This window comes from Eptatretus burgeri, chromosome 3 (genome assembly GCF_056783735.1).
Source record: "Eptatretus burgeri isolate ZD-2024b chromosome 3, Ebu_testis_v1, whole genome shotgun sequence".
Classification (NCBI taxonomy): domain Eukaryota; kingdom Metazoa; phylum Chordata; class Myxini; order Myxiniformes; family Myxinidae; genus Eptatretus; species Eptatretus burgeri.
In genome coordinates this window covers 110,832,972-110,859,467 of record NC_140963.1, presented here as the reverse complement: position 1 = coordinate 110,859,467, position 26,496 = coordinate 110,832,972, and the positions used below count along the sequence as shown (strand labels likewise).

The window sequence follows — 26,496 nt, the reverse complement described above, 5'->3', positions numbered from 1 at the left end:
CAAGTGATGACAATGGAGGCTGTAACTGTGTCCAACAAGTGATGACAATGGAGGCAACACCGGTCAACGAGCATATTATAAGACTGAGGATTCATCACTCCTTGAGTGTCATTTCCCTGGTCTCTGCATATTCTCTGACTGAGGCGAGTGATCTCACCGTGAAGCACGCATTCCGTGGTTGATCATTGTCCCAGGTGAGATACTCTTCTGGCATTAGGGGATTTCAATGCATCCATTGAAACTTTTCAGGATGGTTATGAGATATGTGTTGGTCCCCACAGGTCTGGAACTGTGAACAAGAATAGCACGAAGTTCCTTGACTTTGCAACAAGTCATGGACTTAGGATGGCTGGTTCATGGTTTCAGCACCCACAGGCTCATCGCTGGACTTGGGATTCCATTACAGGTGGTGTGGCAAAGGATATTGACCATGAGTTCATTGATGGTCGCTGGAGGATAATCCAGAACTGCAGGGTCTATCAGAGTGCTCAGTTCCTCAATACGGACCACAGGCTTGTTGTGGCAACTGCGAAGTTGCAGGTTAAATCCAGCAGAATGGTACCATCCCAGACTCGGGCTGGATGTTGGCAAGCTCAAGAATGAGAAAGTCGCTAAGTAGTTTGCGAACAGGCTGAGTGGAGATTTGGGGTGTCTGAGTGCTTTGGGGAATCCTGAAGAGTTGTGGAGTGCCTTCAAGACCACCGTCCTTAATGTTGCCGTTGGATGTCTTGGAGCTCACCGTCAGGCAAAGAAGAATTTTGTCTCTCAAGGGACACTGGATACCTTTGACCAGAGTCACAGGGCCAGGTTGAATGACAGAGCTGAGCTGTTCAGGGAGTTGAGGTGTAAAACTGTACGTGCAATAAGGGTGGACAAGGAGGCCTATGTGCAAGAAATCTGTGAGGAAGGAGAGCATCACCTGTGGTCAAGTGATTCTCGTCCTGCTTACAGGGGAATTCACGCATTGTGTTCCTCCAAGCCCGTCCCTCGGTGTACTGCAGTTAAAGCGGAGAGCGGTGGGGTCTTGACAGAGGAGTCCAAAGTGAAGGCCCACTGGGCCGGTTACTTTGAGCGGCTGCACCGGACTGATCCAGCAGTTGTCGAGTTGGATGTCAGGGGTGTAACTATCCCTATTGCTGACCCTCCAATCAACTGTGGTCAACCTTCGTTTGTGGAAACAGACTGTGGTGAACCGGTTGAAATGGTTAAAGCTCCTGGGATCTGTGGCATCCATGCTGAACTTCTCAAGGCTGGTGCAAATGCTGCACTCATGTCATTGCATGCTGTCCTGTGCTCTGCCTGGAACACAAGCATCATCCCAACTGACTGCAAGAGGGGCCTTGTTGTCCCTCTCTGGACAGGGAAGGGTGATAGCCAAGACTGCAACAAGACTGAGGGGTGATGCCGCTCTCAGTACCGGGCAAGGTCTTTGCTCAGATAATTCTTGATAGGGTTCACCACCATCTGCTTGAGTACCAGCATCCACAGCAGTCAGGCTTTACACCAAAGACGTCAACGATTGACCATATCCTTGCTCTTTGGGTCCTCACCGCACGCAGGCGAGAGTTTCGGCTGGGGCTGCTTGCAGCGAATGTTGATCTCTGTAAAGCGTTTGATTCAGTGAATCAGGATGCCTTCTGGAGGATTCTTGGTCTTCATGGGTGCGACCAAAACTGATCTATCTGATGTCTGAACTCTACTCTGTTACTGAGAGTGCTCAAAGATGTGGTGGTACCATCTCTGACTTATTTCCAGTTGTTACTGAAGTTCGTATGGCCCCCATACTTTTCAGCACTTGTCTGGACTGGCTTCTGGGGAGGATGTCGGAGAGATCAGGTTGCGGTGCATCCTTTGGAAATGTCAAGATCTCTGACCTTTATTTCGCTGATGATGCAGTCATTTTTGCGGAGACTCTAGATATCCTTTTAGGGGCCCTCGAGGTGCTGAATAAGGAGTCGGAGCCACTGGGATGATGGGTTTCTTGGGTCAAAACTAAGATACAGGCTTTCAATGATATCTTGGATGCTGCTGTCCTGTCTTTACCTGTTTTTGATGAGGATGTTGACGTCCTGGAGAGATTCCCTTACCTTGGCAGTGATATTCATGTCTCTGCTGGCTGTGAGTCAGAGGTCAACAGACGTCTGGGTCGGGCCTGGGGAGTCATAGATTCACTGGATCATGGGGTGTGGTGCTGCTGGTACCTGTGCGTGAGGACGAAAGTCTGAGTCTTCAGGTCCTTGGTGCTTCCAGTCTGGCTCTGTGGATGTGAGACTTTGACTCTGACCAGGGATCTGAGACAGAGACTTAATTCCTTTGGTTCCAGGTCACTTCAGAGCATCCTTGGCTCTCACTGGTCAGACCCTGTGTCCATCAAGCGGTTGCTGAAATCGTCAAATGAAATTTGTTACCTGCATCTTCCGTGACCTGGCTCGTTTTCCTAACGCTGATCCTGCTCATCAAATGTTTTTCAGCGAGGGAGCCTCGTGAGTGGAGGAGGCCAATGGGCTGACCACATGCTTCGTGGTTGCAGCAGGATGATCAGCATCTCAAGAAGATGGGGATGGGCCACGCTTCTGCCTGGGGGATGGCCAGACGGAGGCTCTTAGAATACCAGCGGAAAGTGGACGCAGCGACTCGCTGCTCCGGCGCATGCTCCCATACTTGACCTCACCTGACCATAGCACAAAACCGCACACATTTAGCACCTGCTGACCAAATCTACTGCGTACTCATAAAACACAGTGATGCAGTATTCAAAAATATCCCTGTATCTCACAAAGTTGTATTTCTTCCGTTGTATTGCAAAGAAAGTTACTTCTTTGTTCAAGTCAATTCCAGGAATTTTGACTACAAGCACATGAAATGAATAAAACCGGAAGAGTGGGCAACAGAATATATGTATACTAGCGATACCTGTGCACATGCTTGGGATAGCAGTACAACATAGCTGCTAGCAGACGACAGACCGTACACGGGGAATGAAAAAATGCGCATTGTGCAAAATGCAAGTGGTACTATGGAACGCCAAGACTTCCCAAACATTGTCGGCATATCCACTAAGTGCCACAGCAATTTCATAGGAATCGTGTGACGGCGAGCCGAGTTTTTCGTGTGCAAGCTTGGTATTATAATAGAGATAATTAACGCTTTTAGTTTTAATTGTGCAACACAAAATAATTGGGACATTTTCCGCATCATTTAAGGAATAGAAAAATGTGATTGTTATCCATGTTTTCAGTATTAGTCTGAAAATGAGGTTCAATTTGGAGTGTAAAAATTTCGATGACAATTGATCAGTCATCCCTGATACTTCATGAGGAATGTTTGACAAAATCAGTACTTAAATGGATACACTGCATACACAGTCATTCAAATGACAAATCACAGACTTTACAACGACAGAGCACACCACGGATTACAACTTGAACATTTACTGAAATAAAAACCTTTAATTCTGGAATTTTATTGCACCCTGTGCAACCAGGCCTAATGCCGGTGTGGTTTCCCGCCAAAATTTGCTTTCCGTGCAAACATATAAAGTATGTATAATACCCATGAAGCACGACATAGCAATGTGATTGATGATAAAATGAAGGATTACAGGATAAAATAAAACAATCCTGCAGTGGAAATGAGAATAACTCACCGACTTGCTGAGATAACGCACCAATGGAGCAGCTCCGTGAAATGGTGGCCTCAAAGAAACTGCACTGGTTGTTTTTGTTGTTTTTGTTGTTGTAGTTCTTCTTATTATCATTATTCTTCCTCTTCTTCTTCCTCTTCCTCTTCCTCTTTTTCTTATTCTATTTCTTCTATGAATTTTGATGGCGCTTTCAGAGCCAGCAGGCTCCATACCATGCACCTGAACGTGATCAAAATCGCATATTATCCCATCGAGTGCAAGGAAATTTAAATGGATTTCCCACACTCCTTCAGGAATTTTAGTGCCACCTTACAGGGTTGTGGATGCTTCTGGTTCATCAGCCTCAATGCTACCGGTAGATCCAACACCTTGATCCCCTTCACTCCTACATTCTGTACCAGATGCCACCGATGTCCCTCATAAATAGGGCAATTTTGGAATATATGATTCAGATATTCGTGTTTCCTTCACGGCTCAGAAAACCCCGAAGGGTGGCAAGCAATTTTATACAGATATGAATTGAGGCGACAGTGCCCGAGTCTTAGCCTACCAAGAGCTACCTGGTCTCTCCAGGAAAGCATGGGAAGTTTAACTGGAGATACCACATCTGGATGCACCATGTAACAGAATCTTCCCTTCGTGCTGGAGTCCCACTGAAATTGCCATTTTTTTCTCAATCTGGCCTTTGGCCAGACTAATAATTTCTGATGGTCCCAGGAGGGATTTGGGTGACATTTTGCAGTTTAAGGGCATGCTTCTTCACAAGATCACAAGCCTCATTTCCACCAATGCTGACATGAGCAGGGATCCACCATCGGTCGACCACCAGATCCGTCCACTTCACAATATTAACCAAATGACAAATTCGCAATGGTAATGCCTTAACCTCACTCACTAGGTCTGACTGTCCCACTCTTTCCGCATTAGGCCAAGAACGTTTACCAGCAATGGCCGAGTCGGGGCAGGGGCTCGAGGCTACAAATTGCCAAGACTCTGCCAAAGAGGAATTGCTCAAAAAACGTACTCCTCGTGAGATGACCCGGCAGAAAGTGATCGAAGGTGGTTGTTTCACTTCTGGACAGTTTTCCAAGTTTTGTTGTGCTTTCGTTGACATGCATATGTTTGAGTTTCTGCATCTTGTATTGAGGACAGGAACCTTGCACTCTTGCAGAACTATTTCAAACTGAGGACAAGCATGTACAGAACCTCAAGATTCTGCAGGATGTGTTCCGTACTCACCTGCAGCCTGTACTCACCCCCAGGGAATTGCAGAAAATCTTCCTGAATATCGACCAGATTGTTCCCATACACGGTGACTCACTGCTTGACCAAGAGTCATCTCATACTTTATTTTAGTGGTATCAGTCGTTTTGGCCAAGAATTGAGTTCAAGTCAAAGTTCAAAATGCAGTTTTGTTGAAGTTGAAATTGCTTTGTGGAACAACTCTATGAAGGTCCTGAACATGTTTTTTGAAACAAGCATTGGTGTTTACACGCATGTATTTATTTTTCATGTATCCCCCTGCCCCCCCCCCACCGCCCCCCTCGGTGCAGAAACTTTTAACGAGTCCATGAAGAAGATGAGTGAAAAAAACGACGTGGTTTATGAGATTGGGAATCTCGTACTATATTATGTAAGCAGGTTGTTTGTTTCTCACAAATAATTTTCTAATATTCGCTCCCCTGTGTGCACCCACTAACGACTTTACTTTCGACACAATGGCCATTGATGCACATGACTGATGATCACCCAAACATAGGCAATCATGTGCATGATTTACTCGTCCGTTGTTATGCGCAGTTTTCTGGCGAACAAGGGCAAGCGCTGACCAAGGAAGCATGTGAGTTCTGCAGCATGCAGTCGATGGCTATGGAGATGGTTCATGCCAAGCAGAAGGAGTCTCACTTCCAGCAGCTCATGGCTGTAAGTAACGCAACGCACTGGCAATCGATGTACTGTACAGTAAAGGGCCATTTTGTGTTTCTGCAAAAGGACTTAAGAGAGTGCATAATTTATTTGGGGAAATGATGATGTCCTCAAATATTTGAGAACAAGAACAAAACCTTTTCAAAGGTAGATAATGTATATATAATATATATATATATATATATATATATATATATATATATATATATATATATATATTCTTACAGTCACGAGTTCCGAGTGTTTATGAGAGAGTTAATCCTTGTTTCTCCTCGGAAGAACCAAAGCTGGGGCCACCACTCACAATTAACTTTGTGGTATGGTGGGTTGCTTATCAACCACAAAAGCCAATAAGTTAACCATGAGTTCTAGTGTCCACTGTCTAATTTGCCATTTAACAAGAGGTCACGTGGCCTCCTGACCGGGGAACGTGCCCTTGGCGATGCACCAATCTTGTGTTGGTTAGATCTTCAGGAAGGTGGCCGAGCGTTGACTGCTGGTGCACACCGACTACGACAAGTTAATTTGTTTGGGAATTACCTCCCAGTCTATCTATGTTTGGACAATGCAGGATCAATGCAAGGAAATGACAGGTTGGTTGAAACACACAGACAGAAACCAGCACAGACAGTTTGAAACGTCATCAAGGAATTTATGATTGAGAAAAATAAATAAACTGAAGAACTTTCTATTTCCTTGTGATGTAAATGGATGAATTCAAATCATTCAAAATAATCTCAAACGAATAAAGAATTCAACAAGTAGTTGTAGAAAAATAGACAAAGAGCAGATGCTTGTCACTATGCCCCACTTAACAATTAAGTACAAGACATCCGTACCCAGCAGATCATTCAAGGGGAAAAGAAATCCAGTCTCAGCTAACCAAGACAGAAGTCGTCGTGAGTCCAATAAAATGACCCCAAATGTGTGTGCGTGCCTGGGTCCGCGCCAGCACCATACCTCGCCATGCACCCACCCGCAAATAGGCTCGAACACCAATCAACGTCACGTCGTCACCTCCAGGAACCAGGGGCGCCAAGAATCTAGTACGCAAGAGCCAGGTACCAAGTAGAACCAGCAGTAAAGAGTAAAATGTTATCCCAGAAGAAAGAAAGGGAACCTATTATTAACCCTTCTCCAATGCATCAAAGAGTTAAAATCCAGCTAGACAAGGGAATGGGTCTATTCTGAACATGCATTTATGGAAATAACTGTCTGAGGACCTGGATGAGGTGTGCATGAGTGTTTCGCTTTGATGAGGTGTGCATGAGGTGTGCATCGGATACGATTCTGAAATCCATCACAATATTTTCTGCAGTTATACATGATTCTGCTTTTCTCTGTTATTATCTTGTCACAGAGAAAATGTCTTTTAAGATATCTGTAAGGTTTTTCTTCGTCATTTATGTTGCTCCATTGATCACTGGTTCAATTTTGACGCTCTTCAGATTCCAGGATCTTTTCATTTCATTTTTCATGTCTTAATATTTGGAACATTTTCTTGAGTTCTGCGTTGTTTTGGCCAAAATCACTGGGAACTACCTGACACTTCAACGAGCAATGGAATTTATTTCTTTTTTTTATACCTAAGTACTATATCCAACCCTGAAATTCTCACGGTGACGACAGGAAGCTCTGAGCAGCCCAAAATGCCGATGTCTGCAGTTCCAAGACTTTATGCTGATGGAGATGCAACGTCTCACAAAGTACCCACTTCTTCTTGAAAATATGCTCAAGTACACGGCAGGTATGTATATTATTGAACGTTTTTAGCTATTTTAATTGGTTCGTGGGATAATAGAAAAGTTCACATTTTATAATCTGACACCAGTCATGTTGTTTGCTGATTTTAACTATCTGGATAAATACCAACGAGCTTTGCCAGTTTTAGACCAAGCCGAAAAGGCTGGAGGTCTGAGGATGCTCTACGCTCTGCAGTCCAATTATTTGTGCCATACATACTGTAAAGAGGTTTGCAAACTGAAAGGAAAACTTTATGCTTGTGTTCACAGTTGCAAATAGCTTTGATGATCAAGTTTGAATTTGTCACTCTCATCTTCTTGGATGAGAGGGATGATTGGCTTTTGAACTTCCTCGTACTGGTGTTGATGTGGAGATTAAAAATACTGATGCAGGCATTCCCTTCTCCTGAGATGAACGTGGGTTTGTTGGGCTTTTGATGCAAGGGTCATTTTGGTCATGTGAGCAATATTCTGAAATCTGTTACAGTTTGTCATCCAGACAAGGATAAGTTGCAGCAGGCTGTGAAGTGTTCTCGCGACATCCTCTTTCACATAAACGAAGCAGTGCGGAAACGGGAATACATTCAGGTGGACCATTTTTTTTCTTTCTTGAAGCACCTGTTAAATCTTGTTTGGCATTTCCTTGTGGTACACTGTTCCTGCCCAATTCCATATCTCGTCGATGCATGACGTCATCGACAGGTGCCGAAGGCAGGCAGTACTCGGTTTTTATTCTGTTTTCTTGTTTGGTTTGTTTGTCTGGCCGATATTTCAGCCATCCTTTGAGTTTGGAAGCTGAAATTTGGAGACAAAAGTGAAGATGTGTTTTGGCAAAAACGCCATTTTTATTTTTTGGTGAATCAATTAATTGTTTTATACTTATTATCGATTTATTAATAACTTATTTATTTTGCTTCTCATCCTGGCAATATCTCGGGCACTTTTTGAGCTCGGATGCTGATATTTGGACATGACAGTGAATTTTTTTTTAATTAATTTATTATTTTTTCGATTAATTACTTTTTCGATTAATTACTTAATTTTCAAAAAGTTACAGATTTGGATGAAATGGTGGTGGTTTAGGTATGCTAATAACCAATTGATTAAGAAATTATATGATTGTTATTTATTTATTTTAATTATTCAATTATTGGACACCACTCCCTCCCAATTCTGACTGCATGTGCTGCAAGGCATCATCGCCGTGAGCCGAAGGCGCACCTGCGATGTCACGCGCTGGAGGATTGTTATTTATTTATTTGGCATGGTGGCAGTGTACTTTGAATATACAGCTCATTCTTGTTTGTTTCTCACTTAAATATTGTTGCCCAAATAACCCTCTTACCTCTCACTATTATCATCAGAAACTGGAGAACTACCAGAAAAAGCTGGACCTGTCAGTCCTTCAGCGCTCAAGTCATCCATTGGACTTGGAGTTCAAGGTATCCAAGCTGTACTTTCCCTTTACAAAATCTATTTTTGTGTTTGAGAGATCTTGGTGAAATTCTGCACTGGCATATGAACATGTTTTTTTTGTACTTCTTTGATCCTTAGAAGATCAGATTTGGATGACGCTTGTAAGACCCCAATCCTCTATGTCGGTCTCTTTAAAACAGTGCAAGAGTTGCAAGCTCAACGACAGTCCTGTATATCGCACCCCAATCCCCATGTTAACCCAATATAACTTTCAGCAGACTCAAGATGTTATCTTTGGCTCGCACAAATGTCCACCGGGGCAGGCACCATACAATTGTTATAAAATTTTGATTTTAAATTGGTCTGGGATTATTACCAGCCAGGAATTTCCTCAAAGTCAATGTCGACCCACTTGCGATACAAGATGTGATCTTTAAATTCCAGGATTTTCCACTGAGCCAAATGCGACTTTGTTCACGCTCCAAGGAGGGGACCTCCTCCGCATTGGATCTTTTCTACTCGAACACATTTGTACACCGGCACCAGCATGGAATCCTCTGTGAGGCCGTGCTCCATGCCAAAGTTCCAAAATCCTCTCCCAGGGTTTTGTGGAAAACCCAAGCTGAATGGAGTAAGATACTGTGGGAGGAATCCCCAAACTGGTCCCTGTCCTCATGCCTCATGCAGAATTTACAGGTTTTTTTTCAGGCAGGGGTGCAGACAGAGTGCATCGGCATTCCCATGAGCCTTCCTGGCTCTACGGGCCACAATTACATTACACGGCTGCAATACAACCACCTTGCAATCTGATCGTTGGGTTCCTTGAACCGTCACAGCCATTACAGGGAGAAATTGTCCGTTATAACCAAACATTTCTGGCAAATCGCATTGCCAATGACTCATTGCGAGTAACCCAATAATTTTGCTCTGGTCTACTCATGGCCAAACTGTCATATGCCAACACTCTTTCGACGCCTCTCCCCGCCCCCACCCCTGCCCCTTTGCTGGAGACAAAACTGCACTCAATCCTTCCTGGCTTGCTTCCGTGTCCAGGGTAAAGGTCCCGTCAGCGGTAGAATGAGCTAAAACGGTTGCGGATGTCAAACACCGCTTTGTTTTGAGGATGGCATTGTTGCATCCCTTGGGTCAATTTCTGCTGATTTCTTGAGACTCCATCTGGGGTCGGTCCAGCTGGAGATTTTTGTCTCTCACCCACAGAAGGTTTATTAACCTCTAATCATTCTCGAGTTTTGAAATGACCGCTGCGTTTGATATGCTTCCTTAATTCCTATACTTCATTGAAGTCTTGGTCTTCTGTGACTCCGCAGTCGGTATAAAACATCCATTCATCCTTTGTGTGTGTGTGTGCTTTATAACGATGGGTCATTGATCTCTCATCTCCAGAACCTTGACCTGACACAGCGGAATATGATCCATGAGGGGCAGCTTTTGTGGAAGGTGAACAAGAAGACGACCTTTGGTGAGTTGAGGACTCACTTGGTTACGGAAAGAAAACTTTAATTTCACAGCACCCTGAGTAAAGTTGATTCAGTCTGTTTGCACGGGTGTTGAAGACTCAATCGCACACCGAAGAAACAAGGGTGAAGCCATTTCTACACTATAGAGCCTCATGCATTCTCCTTCTTTCTCAGAAAGATTGCCTGCACTTGCATGACACGATCGTTTGTTCCCAGAACTGCACGTTTTGCTGCTCGAAGACATTTTGGTGCTGATGCAGAAACACAAGGAACGGCTTTTGCTTCGCTGTGACAGCAACAGATTTGCCAGTGCAAAGGATGCCAAGCAGACGTTCAGCCCAGTCATCAAGCTCGACTCGGTGCTGATCAGGCCTGTCGCAAGTGGTCTGTGTCACCTTTCTTACCACAGTTTTCTGTCTCGTCACGTCATATTTCATGATTCCCTTCACCCTCTCTCCTGATTCACAAATGCATTGAGTTCTCTGTCGAGACTAATTTAAATCTCTTTGCTCTATCATGCAAATAGTTTCATTTGATTGTCCAATTTTCTTGCCACAGATGCAAGGGCATTCTTTGTTATCACAACATCCCCATTGGGGCCACAAATTCATGAACTCATCGCTGCCAGCACAAAGAATAAGGACACGTGAGTGCACACAATGTTTTCTTTCTCGTTCTTGTGGAGATATTTCTTGGAAAAGATTGAATGTGTGTTTGGGTGTTTGTTATCATATTTGCCATCCTTTTGAGAAAACATCGCAAAAAGTTGAATTCACAAAATATATTGTTGCGGACCCGGAGTCAGGCGAGAAGACCACGAAGGGGGGGGGGCGATACCTTGGGTTCCCACCAGATTCTCCGGAATTGCAGGCCTTCACACACGGATAACACCGTGACGCGGCGGGTCGCTAGCTGACCGTGAACGCCAATAACCAAATCACGTGACTGAGGGTCCTCCGTCTAATGGAACCGGTTACATTCAATGGTCACTTGATCTAATTATCGCTGGACACGCCCTCGGTACGCCTTGTTCAAACCGGTTCACCTTACCGGATCAGAGGCAGTCGAGCATACCTGCCAAGGATGTACCGGTGAGAAAAACAAATTGTTGGGGGACAACATCCCAGTTCTGCTGGGATACGGACCATGCTGGACCATTGAAGGAAAAGACAGAAACGAGCTGGGAACATTTATATCCAAAGAATTTATTTACAATCATGCGAGGAAAGGTATGTGGCACAGTAAATGGGTTTTGTTGTTATGTACAGCAGGGATAGCAAGGAATTCGTAGGGAACGACAAAAGGCAAGCAATTTACAAAAGCAGACACAGAACAGACTTGTCCCGTGATATCTTCTACAATCTTAACTTATGCCATGACAGGTGCCATCACATACACACACACACACACACACACACACACACACACACACACACACACACACACACACACACACACACACATACACACACACACACATGCACGCACACACACAGAAGATTTGTTAGCCAGAGAGAAGGAGAGTAGATGAGAATTAACGGCCTCTCAATACCTGGCACGGTCGACCGATTAACACAGGCCTGGCTTACGACACCATTCTTGGGGCGCTGGACGAATGCCAGCTAGCAGCCATTTGCTGGAACAATGAAACGTAAATGGGCAACCATCACCTCTCTTTTCAGCAGGACACGAACAACAGCCAGTTAGTGTCCACAGAGCTGCTGAACTGGGTGTCGATCCCGATGGAAAAATGTGGATGCCTGAGGTAAATGATCCAAGACCACAGCCATGTTTGAGTCAGAATAAAGTGTTCAGGAAAAGCCCGTGAGGTGTTTAATGACTCACATGTCCTGTGAGTCCAGTGTTAAAATGACAACCCAAATAAAATGTGTAAACAAGTCGTCGATTTCCAAGCCAATGTGTTTTGACGTAAAGAGAATAGAATGAGTCTCCGTTGGGCCGACGGTAATCTATCGCATGCACGAACGCTGAATATTGCTCATGCAGAAAATTAAAACTGATGTAAAATCATACGTCATGAACGTGTCGTAAAGAGGAAAAGGTTATCCCATAAGAAAGAAATGAAATCTGTTCTCTACCCTTCTGCAACGCATCAAAGAGTGAGAATCCCACCAGACAAGGGGATGGGTCGATTCTGAACCTGCATTTATGGAAATATCTGTCTGAGTACCCGGATGTTGTGTGCATTACTTGGATCCGATTCTGAAATCCACAACAATATCTTGTCGCGTGGGTGGCCGGTTCAGGTTTAACCCCCGACCCAATTTTGTGGTGACGGGCGGTTAACAGCCCCCGGATGGCTGAACTTCTCCCTTGGAGGCCCACAGCTGAAACTCGGACATGAATGCGTGCATGCCGGAAAAGGGCGCAATGGCGGAGGGGCAGAGGACCACAGCACGGGGGGTGGGGGAGGGGGTGGATTATACTCGAACCCCACAAAAAATACATGGATACAGTTTGTCAAAATGAGCACATTTAAAGAAAATAGGCAAATATTTACAAAGGACAACAATTCAAAAGGTAATGATAATAACGTGAAGTAAATAAATCCTAAAGTTGAGGCACCTCTTTACCTGGACTTAAATACAAAGGAGAGCAAAATAAAACGTAAACCCTTCCTTTATTCTTGTCGCGAGCTTGGCCCACAGCTGTCTTTGTGGAATTTGGAATTGAGGCGCTTCCACCAGCACGTGCACACGCGCGCAAAATGGCGCCAAGTCGCTTCTCTCGCAGCAGGACAAACGTATGTCAATCAATCCACGAGTGCCACTCAACACCAAGGCTCAGAGACCCAGTGCAGCTACTTCATGCATCGATCGTCGTCACCGACCTCAACTTGACAAACACGAGGATCGTGGTCCATTTTTCACAACTCAACCAAGAGCCAAAGGCCAGCATCTTGCTTCACCATGGGAGCCAGATCGCCTCAACACGAGGACAAGAACCGTGCCCCACTTTTTGTGCGTCGAGGGAAAGGCAGCCTTAAAGCCCTGTTCTTACAGGCCATCTCCTAACTCCATCCATTTTGAACTTCTTTTTTTTTTGTGTTCCTTCCCTCAACTCAACTCTGCCTCGTGCGTGCGCTTAACCTGAACTCCACTCTCCTTCAATGTGCAACCAACCCCACTTTTTCGACGTCACACCGAATCATCCTTCGTCTCCGGGGCATGGCTTGCTCGCACGAAACCCGGGAAGGCAAGGCTTCTGCCTGCTCGGCGAGCTTCTGACATCACGCCCATCAATCATCAGCCTCGGGGGCGTGAGTTTGCGTGCCATCACCCTGGGAGGTGGGGCTTCTGCCTGCTCGGCACGTTTGCTTGTTTCCCATCATGGTTTTGGTCATAAAAAATATCAGGAAAGGTCACAGGAGGACAACTATATACTGGGGAAGCTTATTCTTAAACCCTAGCTAATTAACACCTTCCCATTAACCCCACCTTTCTCGGCTTCACGCTGTGACAACCAACGCATTTGGATCATTGGTATCTCCCATGGTGAGGCTGAGTCTTTGGGCCTCTCTCTGAGGCTGAGTCTCACTCTCTCACCACAGGCAGGTTGGTGGTCTTTCTGTCTTCTACCGTCACCTCTCCGGTCTCACTCCACCCCGCACTCTGTCTGTAATAGGTTCCCCCCCCCACCATATTTCCGCCGGGCGCTCAAGTTCTGGTAGAACCACCAAAATCGCAAATCACTCCTCACCTTCACTCTTTCATTCCTCTTTTTCCCCGCCTTTGGAATAAACTCCCACACACTTTCAATCCCATTCTTCCCTCAAGGTCTTCAAAACAGCTGTTCACCCCCACCTCTTCTCTTCCAGCATCCAAAACCACAATCTTTTCCACCCCCATTAATCCACCCGAAACCCGCCACCTTCAAATTCTGTGCCTTCCTTCCTGAAAGTCTCTGTGGTGTCCATCTTGTCTTCCCCATGTTCCCCTCCCCATCTCTCTCCCTTCCACAGATCTCTGAATGTCTCTGTTCCCCACTGTTTGTCCTTCCCTCTCCTGCCCCTCTTGCCTCCTGTCCCAATTGTTGTGCATTGTGTGTTCGTTCTCCTTCGAGCTTCGACAATGTATATAAGAAAGAAAACACGACACCACCCCCCCCCCCGTTTGGTGACACTTGACACTGAAGCTCACAGTTTCCCTACTTAATTACATTGACATGTGTCCCACACGTCCATGGACCAAACAACCCAATTAAATCCTGAATTCTCCATTAAATTCTTCCATCGACCTCACAACCGAAACAATATATAATGATAAAAAAGATGATTTTTCTCGGACGTTTTACGAGTTTATCTTTGTTTAAAATACATTTATCACAAGTATACACCTCCCACTTATAATACTTAGTCTTTGCTTCTCATAAAGAAATGAAAATCTCAGAGGGTTTATTTTCATCGGTTAATTTTCAGTGAAAACATGAAATGGAGAGGAAATCAAAGAGTTTTCAAATAAATTCAACCAATAATTTTCACAGAAAGATGTGTTTTCTGATCCAATTGTTGTTGAATATTCATCGATGGCCCAACTCATTTGGTTTACATTAGGTTCAGACAATTTAAAAATGTAAAAGATTTCAATGAGCACAGAATCGACTTCTGTTTTTTGGGAAGATCCATTTTTTGTGTTTGCAGCTGGATGCACTTCCTGGAGGAAGCTTGCAAGAAGCAAAAGCTACATGGCTGCTCCGACCACTTCTCGAAGTTGCAGGGCCCACCATGTCTGCATCGCAATGAAAAAAAAGTCATGAAGATCATGTTTTCAAACTGAAAATGTCACTTCCAGGTATTGCCCACAGCTTCACTCCCCTGACATTTTATCATTGCACCTTTTTCTACCCCCGTTTCCAGTGCACCACTCCGTTTCTTGCTGCGGTCACATTTACCTTTGAATTTTCTTCACAGCTTCGGACAAAATGGAAGTTGTTCATCGGTTGGTTGTATTGTAAATTGAGCAGCGCTGTGGCCAGCAATACCTGTCAACACAGCTTAGATTGAGGCCATGCTTGCCCCATGTGATCAATTCACATCCTCGATATACATCTCAAGATTTAATTGTATACTGCCACACCACATGACCCATGTCTTCATCATTTTCACACTGTGTGCACCCTGGGTATCAGATGATATGTTTAAAGTTTGACATAGTGAGGTTAAGCGGTTTCTTCCATGAGCCGAGACCATGTATTTATGCACATATATTGTTGTTGTTGTTGTTGTTGTTGTTGTATGCAAAACGGCATGCCTCAAGGCAATGGTGCCCTACAAACAGTGATCTCTGATTCATACTCTTACCTGCACTCCAACCCTTTCCTTTTTGCCATAGTACATGACAAGCATACATGCACACACGCCATTCAATGGGAAATTGTTAAAAAGCACGCCGCGATGCCTTCCGTGGCTCGGATCATCCCCATCCCTGCTGCACACTAAATAACCCACACACGAGAATTCGCGTGCCATTATTTAATTTAAATCTGCATGCCAATTCCCAACTGGCACCGCACCTAACTCCACAACTCACTCATCAAATCTCACCACTTTGACCACAAACGCCTCCCGCACATAGGAAAAATATTCCCACTCTCCCTCATACCTCTGCATCACCACAATTCACCACTCTATTTTGAGGAGCACCATGCGTCAGAGTGTGCATGGTACCGCGCGATGCTCAACAATGCAAGAGACGCCAATAGCTCCACCGCGTCTCACCGGAAACGTCCCAGGTGAGCATCCGGAATTGATACAGCCCTCATCCAGTCGTCACACCACGGCAAGACCGAGAGCAATGAGGAGGGGTTCGGGTCCTGAGTGTGAATCAGAAGGGTGATCCGAGAGTTTGGTTCAGATCCCGGGTGTGCATTTTGACTCGTGAAGGAGCCCGTGGGTGGCAAAGAAAGCCCGCTGCCATCCGACATTCAGACTGCACTTGGTGCACATTCAGGGCCGGGATGCCGGCTTGGGGAGCATGCCCCATGATCAGTCATGGGCTTCGAGCCATGCCGGTGCTGGGAGGCATCTGAGCCGGTTTCTGGTCCCAGAGCCAAGCAGGGCATGGCTAGGGCCGCTGTGGCCCAACAGAAGTGCAGGATTTGGCCCACAGTGCGTCGCTTTCCGTTCCTCACCCCACCCTTCACCTAGGGCTTATAAAAAGGGTAGCGTGGAGTCATTCGAGCCTCTTCTTCAGAACATTATTTGTGTCCGATTGCCGTCCAGAATGCGCTTCTTCTTGGAGAGCTTCTTCTTCCTCGAGAACCTGATCCGAGGTGACTGCCATCCTTTGACACTCCCTGCCTTGCTGTCGAAGTCCCACCACCCCTGCGCAGCCAGACGAACCAGTGCGGAGCGCACGTTGCCTTGAGCCCCGGCGAATAAATAAGCAGGATATAATGCGCCATATCACAAGGTGGGAACGCTCAGGCAGAGCATCCCAAAGAGGTTCATGCTTCACATACAGACTGTTAAACGGTTAGGTTCGGGATCTTTCTCCTCATACATCTGTTCTGCTCTCTCTGTCCACCCCTCTATCCTGTCTTCTGTGGATGCACAAAGAAGAACATTACTGACTCGCAATCCCATTTTCCTCTGGCACGACACCGTAACACTAATGTCGCCTACATCGCACCTCCTCACTCCCACACTGGACACACCAATATATTTCCAACGACCCCTCCCGAAGCGTCATGGTCCACGTTGGTCAGCCGACCATGCCAGGTATTTGGAGGGTGCTCAACCTCACCCTTCTCTTTCGATCTTTGCTCTCTCACTCTGTGTGTGTGTGTGTGTGTGTGTGTGTGTGTGTGTGTGTGTGTGTGTGTGTGTGTGTGTGTGTGTGTGTGTGTGTGTGTGTGTGTGTGTGTGTGTGTGTGTGTGTGTGTGTGTGTGTGTGTGTGTGTGTTTGATGGCGCCTGTCCAAGATGAAGTAAGATTGTAGAAGATAGTCGGGATAATCTTGCTCTGTCTTTTAAAAGTTGCCTTTTGCCACACCCCACAAATTCCTTGCTATCCCCTGCTGTACATAAAAATAAACCCCATTCTCTGTGCCACATACTTTTCCTCGCTCGATTGTAAATACATGTGTTATAGAGAAATGTTCCCAGCTCGTTTTCCTGTTTTCTTTCATTGGTCCAGCATGGCCTGCACCCGAGCTTCGCTGTTATTCCCCAACGATCTGTTTCCTTGCCGGTACATGCTGGGCAGTTCCGCTCGACTGAATCTGATCTGGTAAGATGATCCGGTTTGAGCAAGTGTGTACTGAGGGTGTGTTCTCCAGTAATTACATTAAGGTAACGGTATTAATTAGACGGAGGAGCCCAATACAAGTCATGTGGTCGACTTATTGGCATTTGTGGTCGATTCACGACCCACCAATTCACAGTTATTCTTTTGTGATGGCCTGCGATTCCGGAGAGCCTTGTGGGAACACCCCGACCCCGGGTCTGCAACAATATATATATATATATATATATATATATATATATATATATATATATATATATATATATATATATATCTTCTTCTTCTTCTTTCGGCTGCTCCGGATAGGGGTCGCCACAGCGGATCATCCATATGATCCGCATAGTGATTTGGCACATGTTTTATGCCGGATGCCCTTCCTGACGCAACCCTGGTCGCCTCTTACAACAGAGGGATATATATATATATATATATATATATATATATATATATATATATATATATATATATATATATATATATATATATATATATATATATATATATATATATATTGTTACGGATTCGCGCCCGCCGGCGTGCTGACGGCCACGTAACTCGAATCGCGGCACGTCGCCCACCGGACGGACAATCCAGTCGTGACCCTCTCGGACTAACGCCGGGAACCAGTCACGGGTGGACCTTTCGGTCTCACCGCGATCGAGCCAATCAGCCCCCGCGTGGGATAGGGTTGCTCGCCAAATTCGACCTACCTAAGTACCCACGCGGAGGGTAGACCGGGCGATCGCACCTCGCCGCAGGTCGACTTCGGACACGGGCCACTTAAGCGACCCGTTCCGTACTATCAGAATAACCGAGCGGTGTTATCGTCGACCTCGACGGTTCGATTAATTATCGGGCGTATTCAGCCCACTACCAACCCTTTACGTGAAGCAAGATGAGGATTCAATGGGAGAAATGACGAAGCGAAGCGGGAAACAGTTCAACACAAAGCACATTTATTCGCGGCACACGGGAAGCACACGTATACAATTCCACCAAAAGCACACAGAAAAGAAAAACACAATTCCATTTACACAAAAAGCAAATATAAAAGCGAAAACACAATGCAGAGCTAATACCGACTACCGAGCACATGGCAACACTTATACAATTTTACTTCACAGACGGCGCCGACAACACATACCCAAAACCAAGGAAAAGAAATACCCTCAAGGATGAGGCGGGCCTGAGGCCGAGACCGGGTCGGCCTACCCGTCTGGTGATGAGACGAGGAGCGGCGATGGCGCCTCAACTCCGCGGGCCCCGCGGACAGTGTCTGGTAGGGGGTGGGAAAGGGGCCCCCTTGGTCGCACTATCTCAGCGCGGGGGGAAACAGGAGGGGGTTGCTGATGCTCGGGGTATAGAGGATTTTTATTGTCCCGCGACGAGCGTCTCCACCTCGGCCAGGTCGCGCTGTCGGCCTCCCTCGGGTGCAGCTCCCTGCACGACGCGGGCACCCCCTCGTCTGCCCTCGCCGCCTCTCCACAGCTCCGTCCCCTCCGTTCCGACTCCAACGCACACGACGACCAGCTCCTTCTCGCCAACTCCACCGCCCGCGAAGTCTTAACTCTCTGATCTCGACTCTCCTACTCTCTTCCTCTCCTACTCTCTTCCTCTCCTACTCTGGACTCACGAACACGGTCCTTTTATCAGCCCCGTAGTTTCGCCCTCTCATCCTTGACCCCCTCCCTTCGACCTTTCACCTCGCTCCCCATTGGCCCGAGACAAAGTGGGCGTGAATGCTTTTTGATCCATAAATTTGCATATATCGATCGCCCTGGGGGCGGGGCCAATTCGCCCCTCGCTCACCGATTGGACGGCAAAAAGTGGGCGTGTGTCGTTTTAGATCCGTTTTTGAAGCACAAAATCCGTGATTTTGTACACGCTGTTCGGCGCGCGCCCTGCACGAGTCCAACACCGGTACCCACAGGCGGCGCAAGAACGGTGGCGATGCGACGGTTGCGAGGTGTGACGTGAAGGTCGTGGCGGTTGTGGTGAAGCGGCGTTGTGGTTGGTGGTTGATGTTGTGGTTGTGGTGGTAATCATGGCGGTTGGTCCAAAATAAAGATAGCAAAAGAAAAACGGCTATCCTGAAGAGTCGCAGCACGCATAAATGACATGTATTCCCACTAGACAACGGGTTCGGGCCTAACTACACATGTACTTACCGAGATACCTCACCTAAGGGACCTGAATGGTGGTTTGCGACTTTGGTAACCACAACAATATATATATATATATATATATATATATATATATATATATATATATATATATATATATATATATATATATATATATATATATATATATATTGTTGCAAATTCGCGCCCGCCGGCGTGTGAACGACCACGTAACTCGAATCGCGACACGTCGCCCACCAGACGGACAATTTCGTCGTGACCCTCTCGGAACAACGCCGGGAGCTAGTCACGGGTGGGGGTTTAACCTCACCACGATCGTGCCAATTGCCCACCCGCGCAGGATAGGGTTGCTCGCCCAATTCGATCTACCTAAGTACCTGCGTGAATGGTCGACCGGGCGATCGTACCACGCCACAGGCCGACTCTGGACACGAACCACTGAAGTGGTCCGTTCCGTGCTACAGTGATAACCGAGTGGTGTTATCATCTGCCTTGACGGTTCCGATTAATTACCGGGATGTTGCACCCACTACGAACCCCTTACGTGAAGCAGGATGGAGATTCAATAGAGAAAAGAAGAAGCGAAACGGGCACAGTTCAACAAACAAGCATTTTATGACACGACACATGGAAAGCACGTATATACAGCCATACAAAAATGCACAAAAAGCAAATGTAAGAAAAGCAGTTAAAACCGACGATACGCGTACACACGGCAACACTTACACAGTTTTACTTCACAGACGGCGCCAACACACATTTACACAAAAGCAAAAGAAGGAAGCCACCCTCACAGACAAGGAGGCAGACTGGCCCGTAGGCCAAATGTGTACGGGACCTCGAGGAGCGGCCAGGTCTGCGAGACCGGGGAGGTCTTACCCGCATCCTCGTGACGGGCTAGCCGCAAAGTGTCCGCGCTGCTGTACCCCGACTCCGTGCCCCTGGCATGCTCGTTGGCACCACGTTTGGGGTGGGGGAGCAACGGGGCCCCCTTTGCACTATCTCAGCGCGGGGGAAGGGAAATTGTTGATGCCCTGGGGGACGGGAGTGGCTGGCTGGCTTGGGTCCCGTGACGAGACGAGCGATCCCCCACACCGCAACCTCTTCGCCGACCGCCGTCCTCCTTGCCTCAGACCTGAGCTCCCTTGCTCTGACCCGCCGCCTGCAGCTCCACCGTGCGCATTCCCCTTCTTCCAGCTCAACTCTCAACTCCGCTTCCCACCGCTCAACGCTCCACGCTCCACGCCTCTCGCTTCTCTCACAACCAACTCCCCAGTTCCACACTCTACTCCCAGTTCCACTCTCTCCTCACGAGTCGCCTTGCGCTCATCATTTTATAGCTCTCAGGAGGCGCCGATATGCAAATTCCCGGATCAGGACGCGATTGGAGGCGGGGCCACACCGCCCCCCCCCCCGGTCAGCCATTGGTGGGGCAAAAATGGGCGTGAACCTCCCCTGATCCTAAAATTTGCATAGTCGGACATGGACGGAATTCACCTACACCGCCTGGAGGCGGGGCCAAGCCGCCTCGCACTTGCCCATTGGACGGAGGAGAAGTGGGTGTGAAGCATTCCTGATCCGCGGATCGACGCGTTCAGCCTCCATGGCCGAACGGCTCCGGGAACACGACGTTTGGTGTTGACTGGTGGTGTTTGGGAATGGCCGTAGAATCGATGATGTGGGATGAAGTTGTGAAGGTAAAGGCGAAAGTGGTGGTGTTTGCGAATCGTTGTAGAAGTGATGATGTGGTAGCGTAGGTGGTGGAGGTGTCGTCGTTGTCGTGTGGTTGGCGCTGTGGTGGGGATGGCGTGGTTGTTGAGATGCTGTTTGTTTGAAATTAAAGACAGAACAGAGAAATGGCGAACTCAAAGCGTCGCAGCCCAGATGGATCACATAAATTCCCTCTATACAACGGGTTTGGGCTTACTACACATGTACCTCTGGAGATATCTCACCTGAGGGCCCTTTAAGGTGTAATGCGAATTTCCACAGCCGTAACAATATATATATATATATATATATATATATATATATATATATATATATATATATATATATATATATATATATATATATATATATATATATATATATATATATATATATATATATATATATATTTATATATATATATATATATACAAATATATATATATATAATTTAGATATATATACATATATATATATATATATATATACATATATATAAATATATATATATATATATATATATATATATATATATATATATATGTGAAAATTGTTATGGTCATGGGTACCGAATGTAATTTGAGGGGGTTAATCATCGTTTCTCCTCAGAAGAACCGGACCTAGGGCCACTGCTCACAGTAAACTTTGTGGTGTTGCGGATTGCTTAACAACCATGAATGCTTATCAGTTAACCATGAGTTCCAGTGTCCACCGTCTCATTTTCCATTTAATTTGAGGTCACGTGGCCTCCTGACCGGGAACGCGCCCTCGGCGATGCACAAATCTTATCTTGATTGGATCTTAAGTAATGCAGCTGAGCGTTTACCACTTGTGCATGCTGATGATGACAGGTTAATTATTTTGGGAATTACCTCCCAGTCTGTCGAAGTTTGGACGATGCTGGATCAATGGAAGGAAATGACAATCACGGACAGGTTGAAACGTCAACAAGGAATTTATTACTTAAAAAAATACATAAACTGAATAACTTTTTATTTCCTTGTAGATGAAATGGATGAATTCAAATCAATCAAATGTTCATTCAACCAACTGTCTGGAGCTGTAACCAACCCTCAAAAGCTGTGACCAACCCTCAACAGCTTCACCAACCGTCAGGAGCTGTCATCAACCGTCAGGAGCTTGTGGAGCTGTCACCAACCGTCAGGAGCTGTAATCAACCGTCAGGAGCTGTAACCAACTGTCAAGAGCTGTCTCCAACCGTAAGAAGCTATCAGAGCTGTCACCAACCATTAGGAAGGTGGTCCTTCCATCTGTTTTATGGGTGACCAGTGTGGGTGGAGCCTCAAGCAGACTTTAGCCAAATCCTGCTTGCCGATTGGTGCATCGCTGCACGTGACCTCCAACCGTCAATTATCGCGCTCATTCTCCCCTCACCATTGAACGAGATGCATCGCCCAATTAACACAGGCCTGGCTTATGATGCAATGTTCTGTGCGCTGTTCAACGCCAGAAAGCAGCCATTTGCCGGAACAACCGAGCGATATCTCAAAAAGTTGTTTACGGGTCCACATGAAATTTGGTGGGCAGGTTGGGTGTGTGACAAGGACGAACTGGATAGATTTTGGTGAAGATCCGTATCCAACGACTCAAATTTTCAGAGTGATTCTTCACCAGTGAGAGAGAAGGCCAAAAATGATATATTGTACGATATCGCAAAAGGTTGATGGATTCAGACAAAACTTGATTTGTGACGAGGAAGAATTGATTAAATTTTGGTGGTGAAGATCTGGATCCGATAATTTTTCAAAATGATGCTTCACCATTGAGGGATAGGGCTAAAAATGATAGATAGCATGATATCTCAAAGTTGTGTATGGATTCAGATTAAACTTGGTGGAAAAGTTGGGTGTGTGACCATGACTAATCGATTTGATTTTGGTGAAAATCTGGATCTGGATACGAGAGTTATTTAATTTACAAAGTGATTCTTCACCATTGCGAGATATGGCCAAAAACGATATATACCACGATATTTTAAAAATGTGTTGGGCCCGATATGTTCTCGTGGATCAGGCATTACATGGCGGAGGTATGCGCTCCACCAAGTGCCCTTCTCGTTTCAATTTGGTTTTATTTTGGGATGTGGATATGACACAGGCATAATGTTGCCAAATTGTATTTATTTAATTGTCTAACAACAAATGAGCAGCTTGCAACCAAATGCTGTTGATTAGAAATTGTGCATCCCCTCCTGTGTATTGTCACAACAGTATTTTCTGAATTTTTTTCCTCAGTGCCTCTGACGAAGTTGACATTGGATGATCCACGTCATGAAACGTCATGAAACGAAACGGATGATCCACGCCATGAATAAAAAAACACGTTCCATTCATTCATCACTTCAACATTGTCTTGCACATGTGGAAAAACTTTATTGTGCGAAGCATTGTCTGTCATTAATGAAGTGTCCAAGTTTTCATCACGACACCGGCTTGTGAAGGCAAGTACACTGTTTTGATTGTTTTTCATATTTCGATTTTCGTTTCTGTTGATGGTCTGCTGGTTTTTTTTTGCACATCAAGGAATTCAGGCAGAATTGCAATGACAAACTTGTGACTGTAATGAGTAAGAATTCCACGATTAGTTTTGTTCTAATAATAGCACTAAAGTGGAATTTTAATAAAAAGTCCAGTCATAAGCCTTCAAAACAGAGGACTTGGGGTTTTGGGGAAACGCAGATGAGGGAGGATGGAGGAATCTAATAAATAAGATTCATCGGATTTCTATCTGTCCACGTTTTTTGCAAGGACTGCTGGACCGCTAACCATCAAATTTGGCACACAACCCACATCGATCTGGTGATTGTCCTCAGGGTATTTTCATCAATCACCTGAGCATTTAAAGATCACTTTTCTGGCTTTTTCATTTCTGTGCAATCTCATTGGTTAACACATATCTCGTGACATATAATATGGCCAAAGGCCAGCACACCGAATTTGTCAAGCTGTGTCCTTCACCCATTGGCTGACTGCACAGCTGGCCTGACTCCACGCACAACTGACTTTTAGAAATGGAACTTTACAATGCTCGTGCTTTCTGCCTCCCTCACATTTCATTGTCATTTCAAAAGAGTAAAACATTTCAATGTCAAATATTGCCGCTGGAGCATTTGAGAACAAAAGACTTTGTAGTCTCTTGCGAAAGTGAAGTTTAAGAGGGAGTAACTTTTAGCAAGTAAGCAGTGAAGATAAATATCATGTTGTAAGCTGTGCACGTGCACAGAAGACATGCTTCAGGCCTCTCGCTTCACGGCTCGGACAAAGAATTATGTGGGCTTCATTTATTTCAACTGCTTACAATTCTTTCATGTTTTTTTTCGTTTCTGAAAGGTCCAAACAGAAGTATTCAATAAAGATCACTTCTGCACCTGTTTGTCTGTCTGTGACTCGGATATCTCAAAACATTATTGATAGATTTGGATGAAACTTGGTCGATAGGTTGGGTGTGTGACAAGGACGAATTGGTTCGATTTTGGTGAAGATGGAGATGTGGATACGAAAATTTCTCAAGTTATTCTTCACCATTGAGAGACAGGATCAAAAATGATAAATAACATGATGTTTCAAAATGATGTGGAAAAATTATGATAAAAGTAGGTGGATGAGTTGGGAAGGTGACAAGCATCTGCCGACTTCTCCATAATTATTCGCTGTGGCTTTTCTGTGGGATGGAATACCAGAGACCTTAACTTGAGACTTTTTGTGCTTTTGAAATTTTTGTGGTTTTAATGGAAAGTTGTACCTGAGTTATTGTAGCCTGGTTGGTTTAACAGAAGTTTTGTGACATCTCTCTTGAGAATTCTTGTGTTGACTTCCATTAATGATTCGAAAATCAGTTTGTAAAACGTTTTTGTTTTTTGTGCATTGCACGTTTTGTGAAGTGAAAAGATTAATTGTGGATTTGTTGCATTGGCCACAGATTACTCGGCTTGAAGAAGAACTGCAAGAAGATTATGGTCGAATCAACCAGAGCCTATCGAGTTTTCCAAAGGTCTTCATGGAAGCTCCAACATGGAGTTGACATTTGAAGAATGCTTGTGTGCTCGCTGTGTTACGTGCTGACTGAAATAAAGAAGTACATTAAATCACAATTGCAAATGTTTTATTCTTTGCATGTCACACTGCATGTACAGGTGGACATCACACACACACACACACACACACACACACACACACACACACACACACACACACACACACACACACACACACACACACACACACACACACACACACACACGTTCTTATGCGATCAGGCAGCTATCCTTGACGCAGCATCATTGAAGGTGAACCGTGAGATTATCGAGGCGTGGTACTCCTGTGAAAACTCCATCAACCGACACATCAACTTGAACTCGCCAGCCTCCGCGAGCAGGGCACAGATTGGCGTGCTTTTAAAAGCACCCAGACACAACCGTACACTTTGGCTTGAATGGTTTCCAGCGTTTTGCGGTTGGTTTTGCACATGACCCAAAAGGCCTGACTGCCGTAATCCTATTGGGAGCGGAAGAGGGTTTTATATAGGAGGAGACTTCCCTGATGAGCTCCCCAAGATGTACCTGCAAGACTTTGTGGAAGGTTAAGGCCTTTGGCACATCTGCCGCCAAGTGTTTTAGGATGGGGTCTCCAGGTAAAGCCCTTATCGAAAGTAACTCCTCGAAAGGAAACATCAGGGGAAGCTTTAATAGAATTGCCATCAATTTTTATTGATAAGTCCTTGACCTTCCTTTTACGAGAGAAAATAAAGAACTTGTACTTGGGCTCAGAAATCGAGAAGCCCCATTTTTGGGCCCACTGCTCAATCCTGCAAACCTCCCCCTGGCGTTTTTTGGCCGTAAACTGAAGGCTTCTGCTCCGGGCCCACATAGCAACATCATCCGCAAATGGAGATATCCTGCTGCGGGACACAAAAGAGGAGGCAGCATCATCCATCATGATGTTAAAAAGGGTGGGACGAAGACAGCTACCCTGGGGGATACCATTGACCATGGGAAACACAGAAGAAAGGGCTTGACCAACTCTCACTTGGAAAGTTTGATTCGATAGGAAATCACGGATTCACCAGAACATTCTGCCATTGATGCCGAGTCTGTGTATCTTGTACAGGAAGCCTTCTTTCCAGACTGATTTGTAGACCTTGTGGATGGAGAAGA

General features: G+C 45.6%; 1 protein-coding gene across 1 annotated transcript in view; it reads left to right on the top strand.

Annotated features, from left to right (window-relative positions):
* Positions 1–25,434, top strand: part of LOC147030718 (rho guanine nucleotide exchange factor 11-like) — a 32,304-nt gene extending 6,870 nt beyond the window's left edge. The window contains exons 7-21 of the mRNA XM_085872194.1: positions 4,571–4,702; positions 4,815–4,955; positions 5,197–5,276; positions 5,444–5,566; positions 7,199–7,316; positions 7,799–7,899; positions 8,676–8,753; positions 10,132–10,207; positions 10,422–10,589; positions 10,764–10,851; positions 14,866–15,016; positions 17,362–17,454; positions 22,330–22,543; positions 23,579–23,784; positions 25,263–25,434. Coding sequence (XP_085728320.1) covers positions 4,571–4,702; positions 4,815–4,955; positions 5,197–5,276; positions 5,444–5,566; positions 7,199–7,316; positions 7,799–7,899; positions 8,676–8,753; positions 10,132–10,207; positions 10,422–10,589; positions 10,764–10,851; positions 14,866–15,001 — 1,241 coding nt within the window. The 3' untranslated portion in view covers positions 15,002–15,016; positions 17,362–17,454; positions 22,330–22,543; positions 23,579–23,784; positions 25,263–25,434. The remainder of the gene's footprint in view (positions 1–4,570; positions 4,703–4,814; positions 4,956–5,196; positions 5,277–5,443; positions 5,567–7,198; positions 7,317–7,798; positions 7,900–8,675; positions 8,754–10,131; positions 10,208–10,421; positions 10,590–10,763; positions 10,852–14,865; positions 15,017–17,361; positions 17,455–22,329; positions 22,544–23,578; positions 23,785–25,262) is intronic.
* The last annotated feature ends 1,062 nt before the right edge of the window (positions 25,435–26,496 follow it).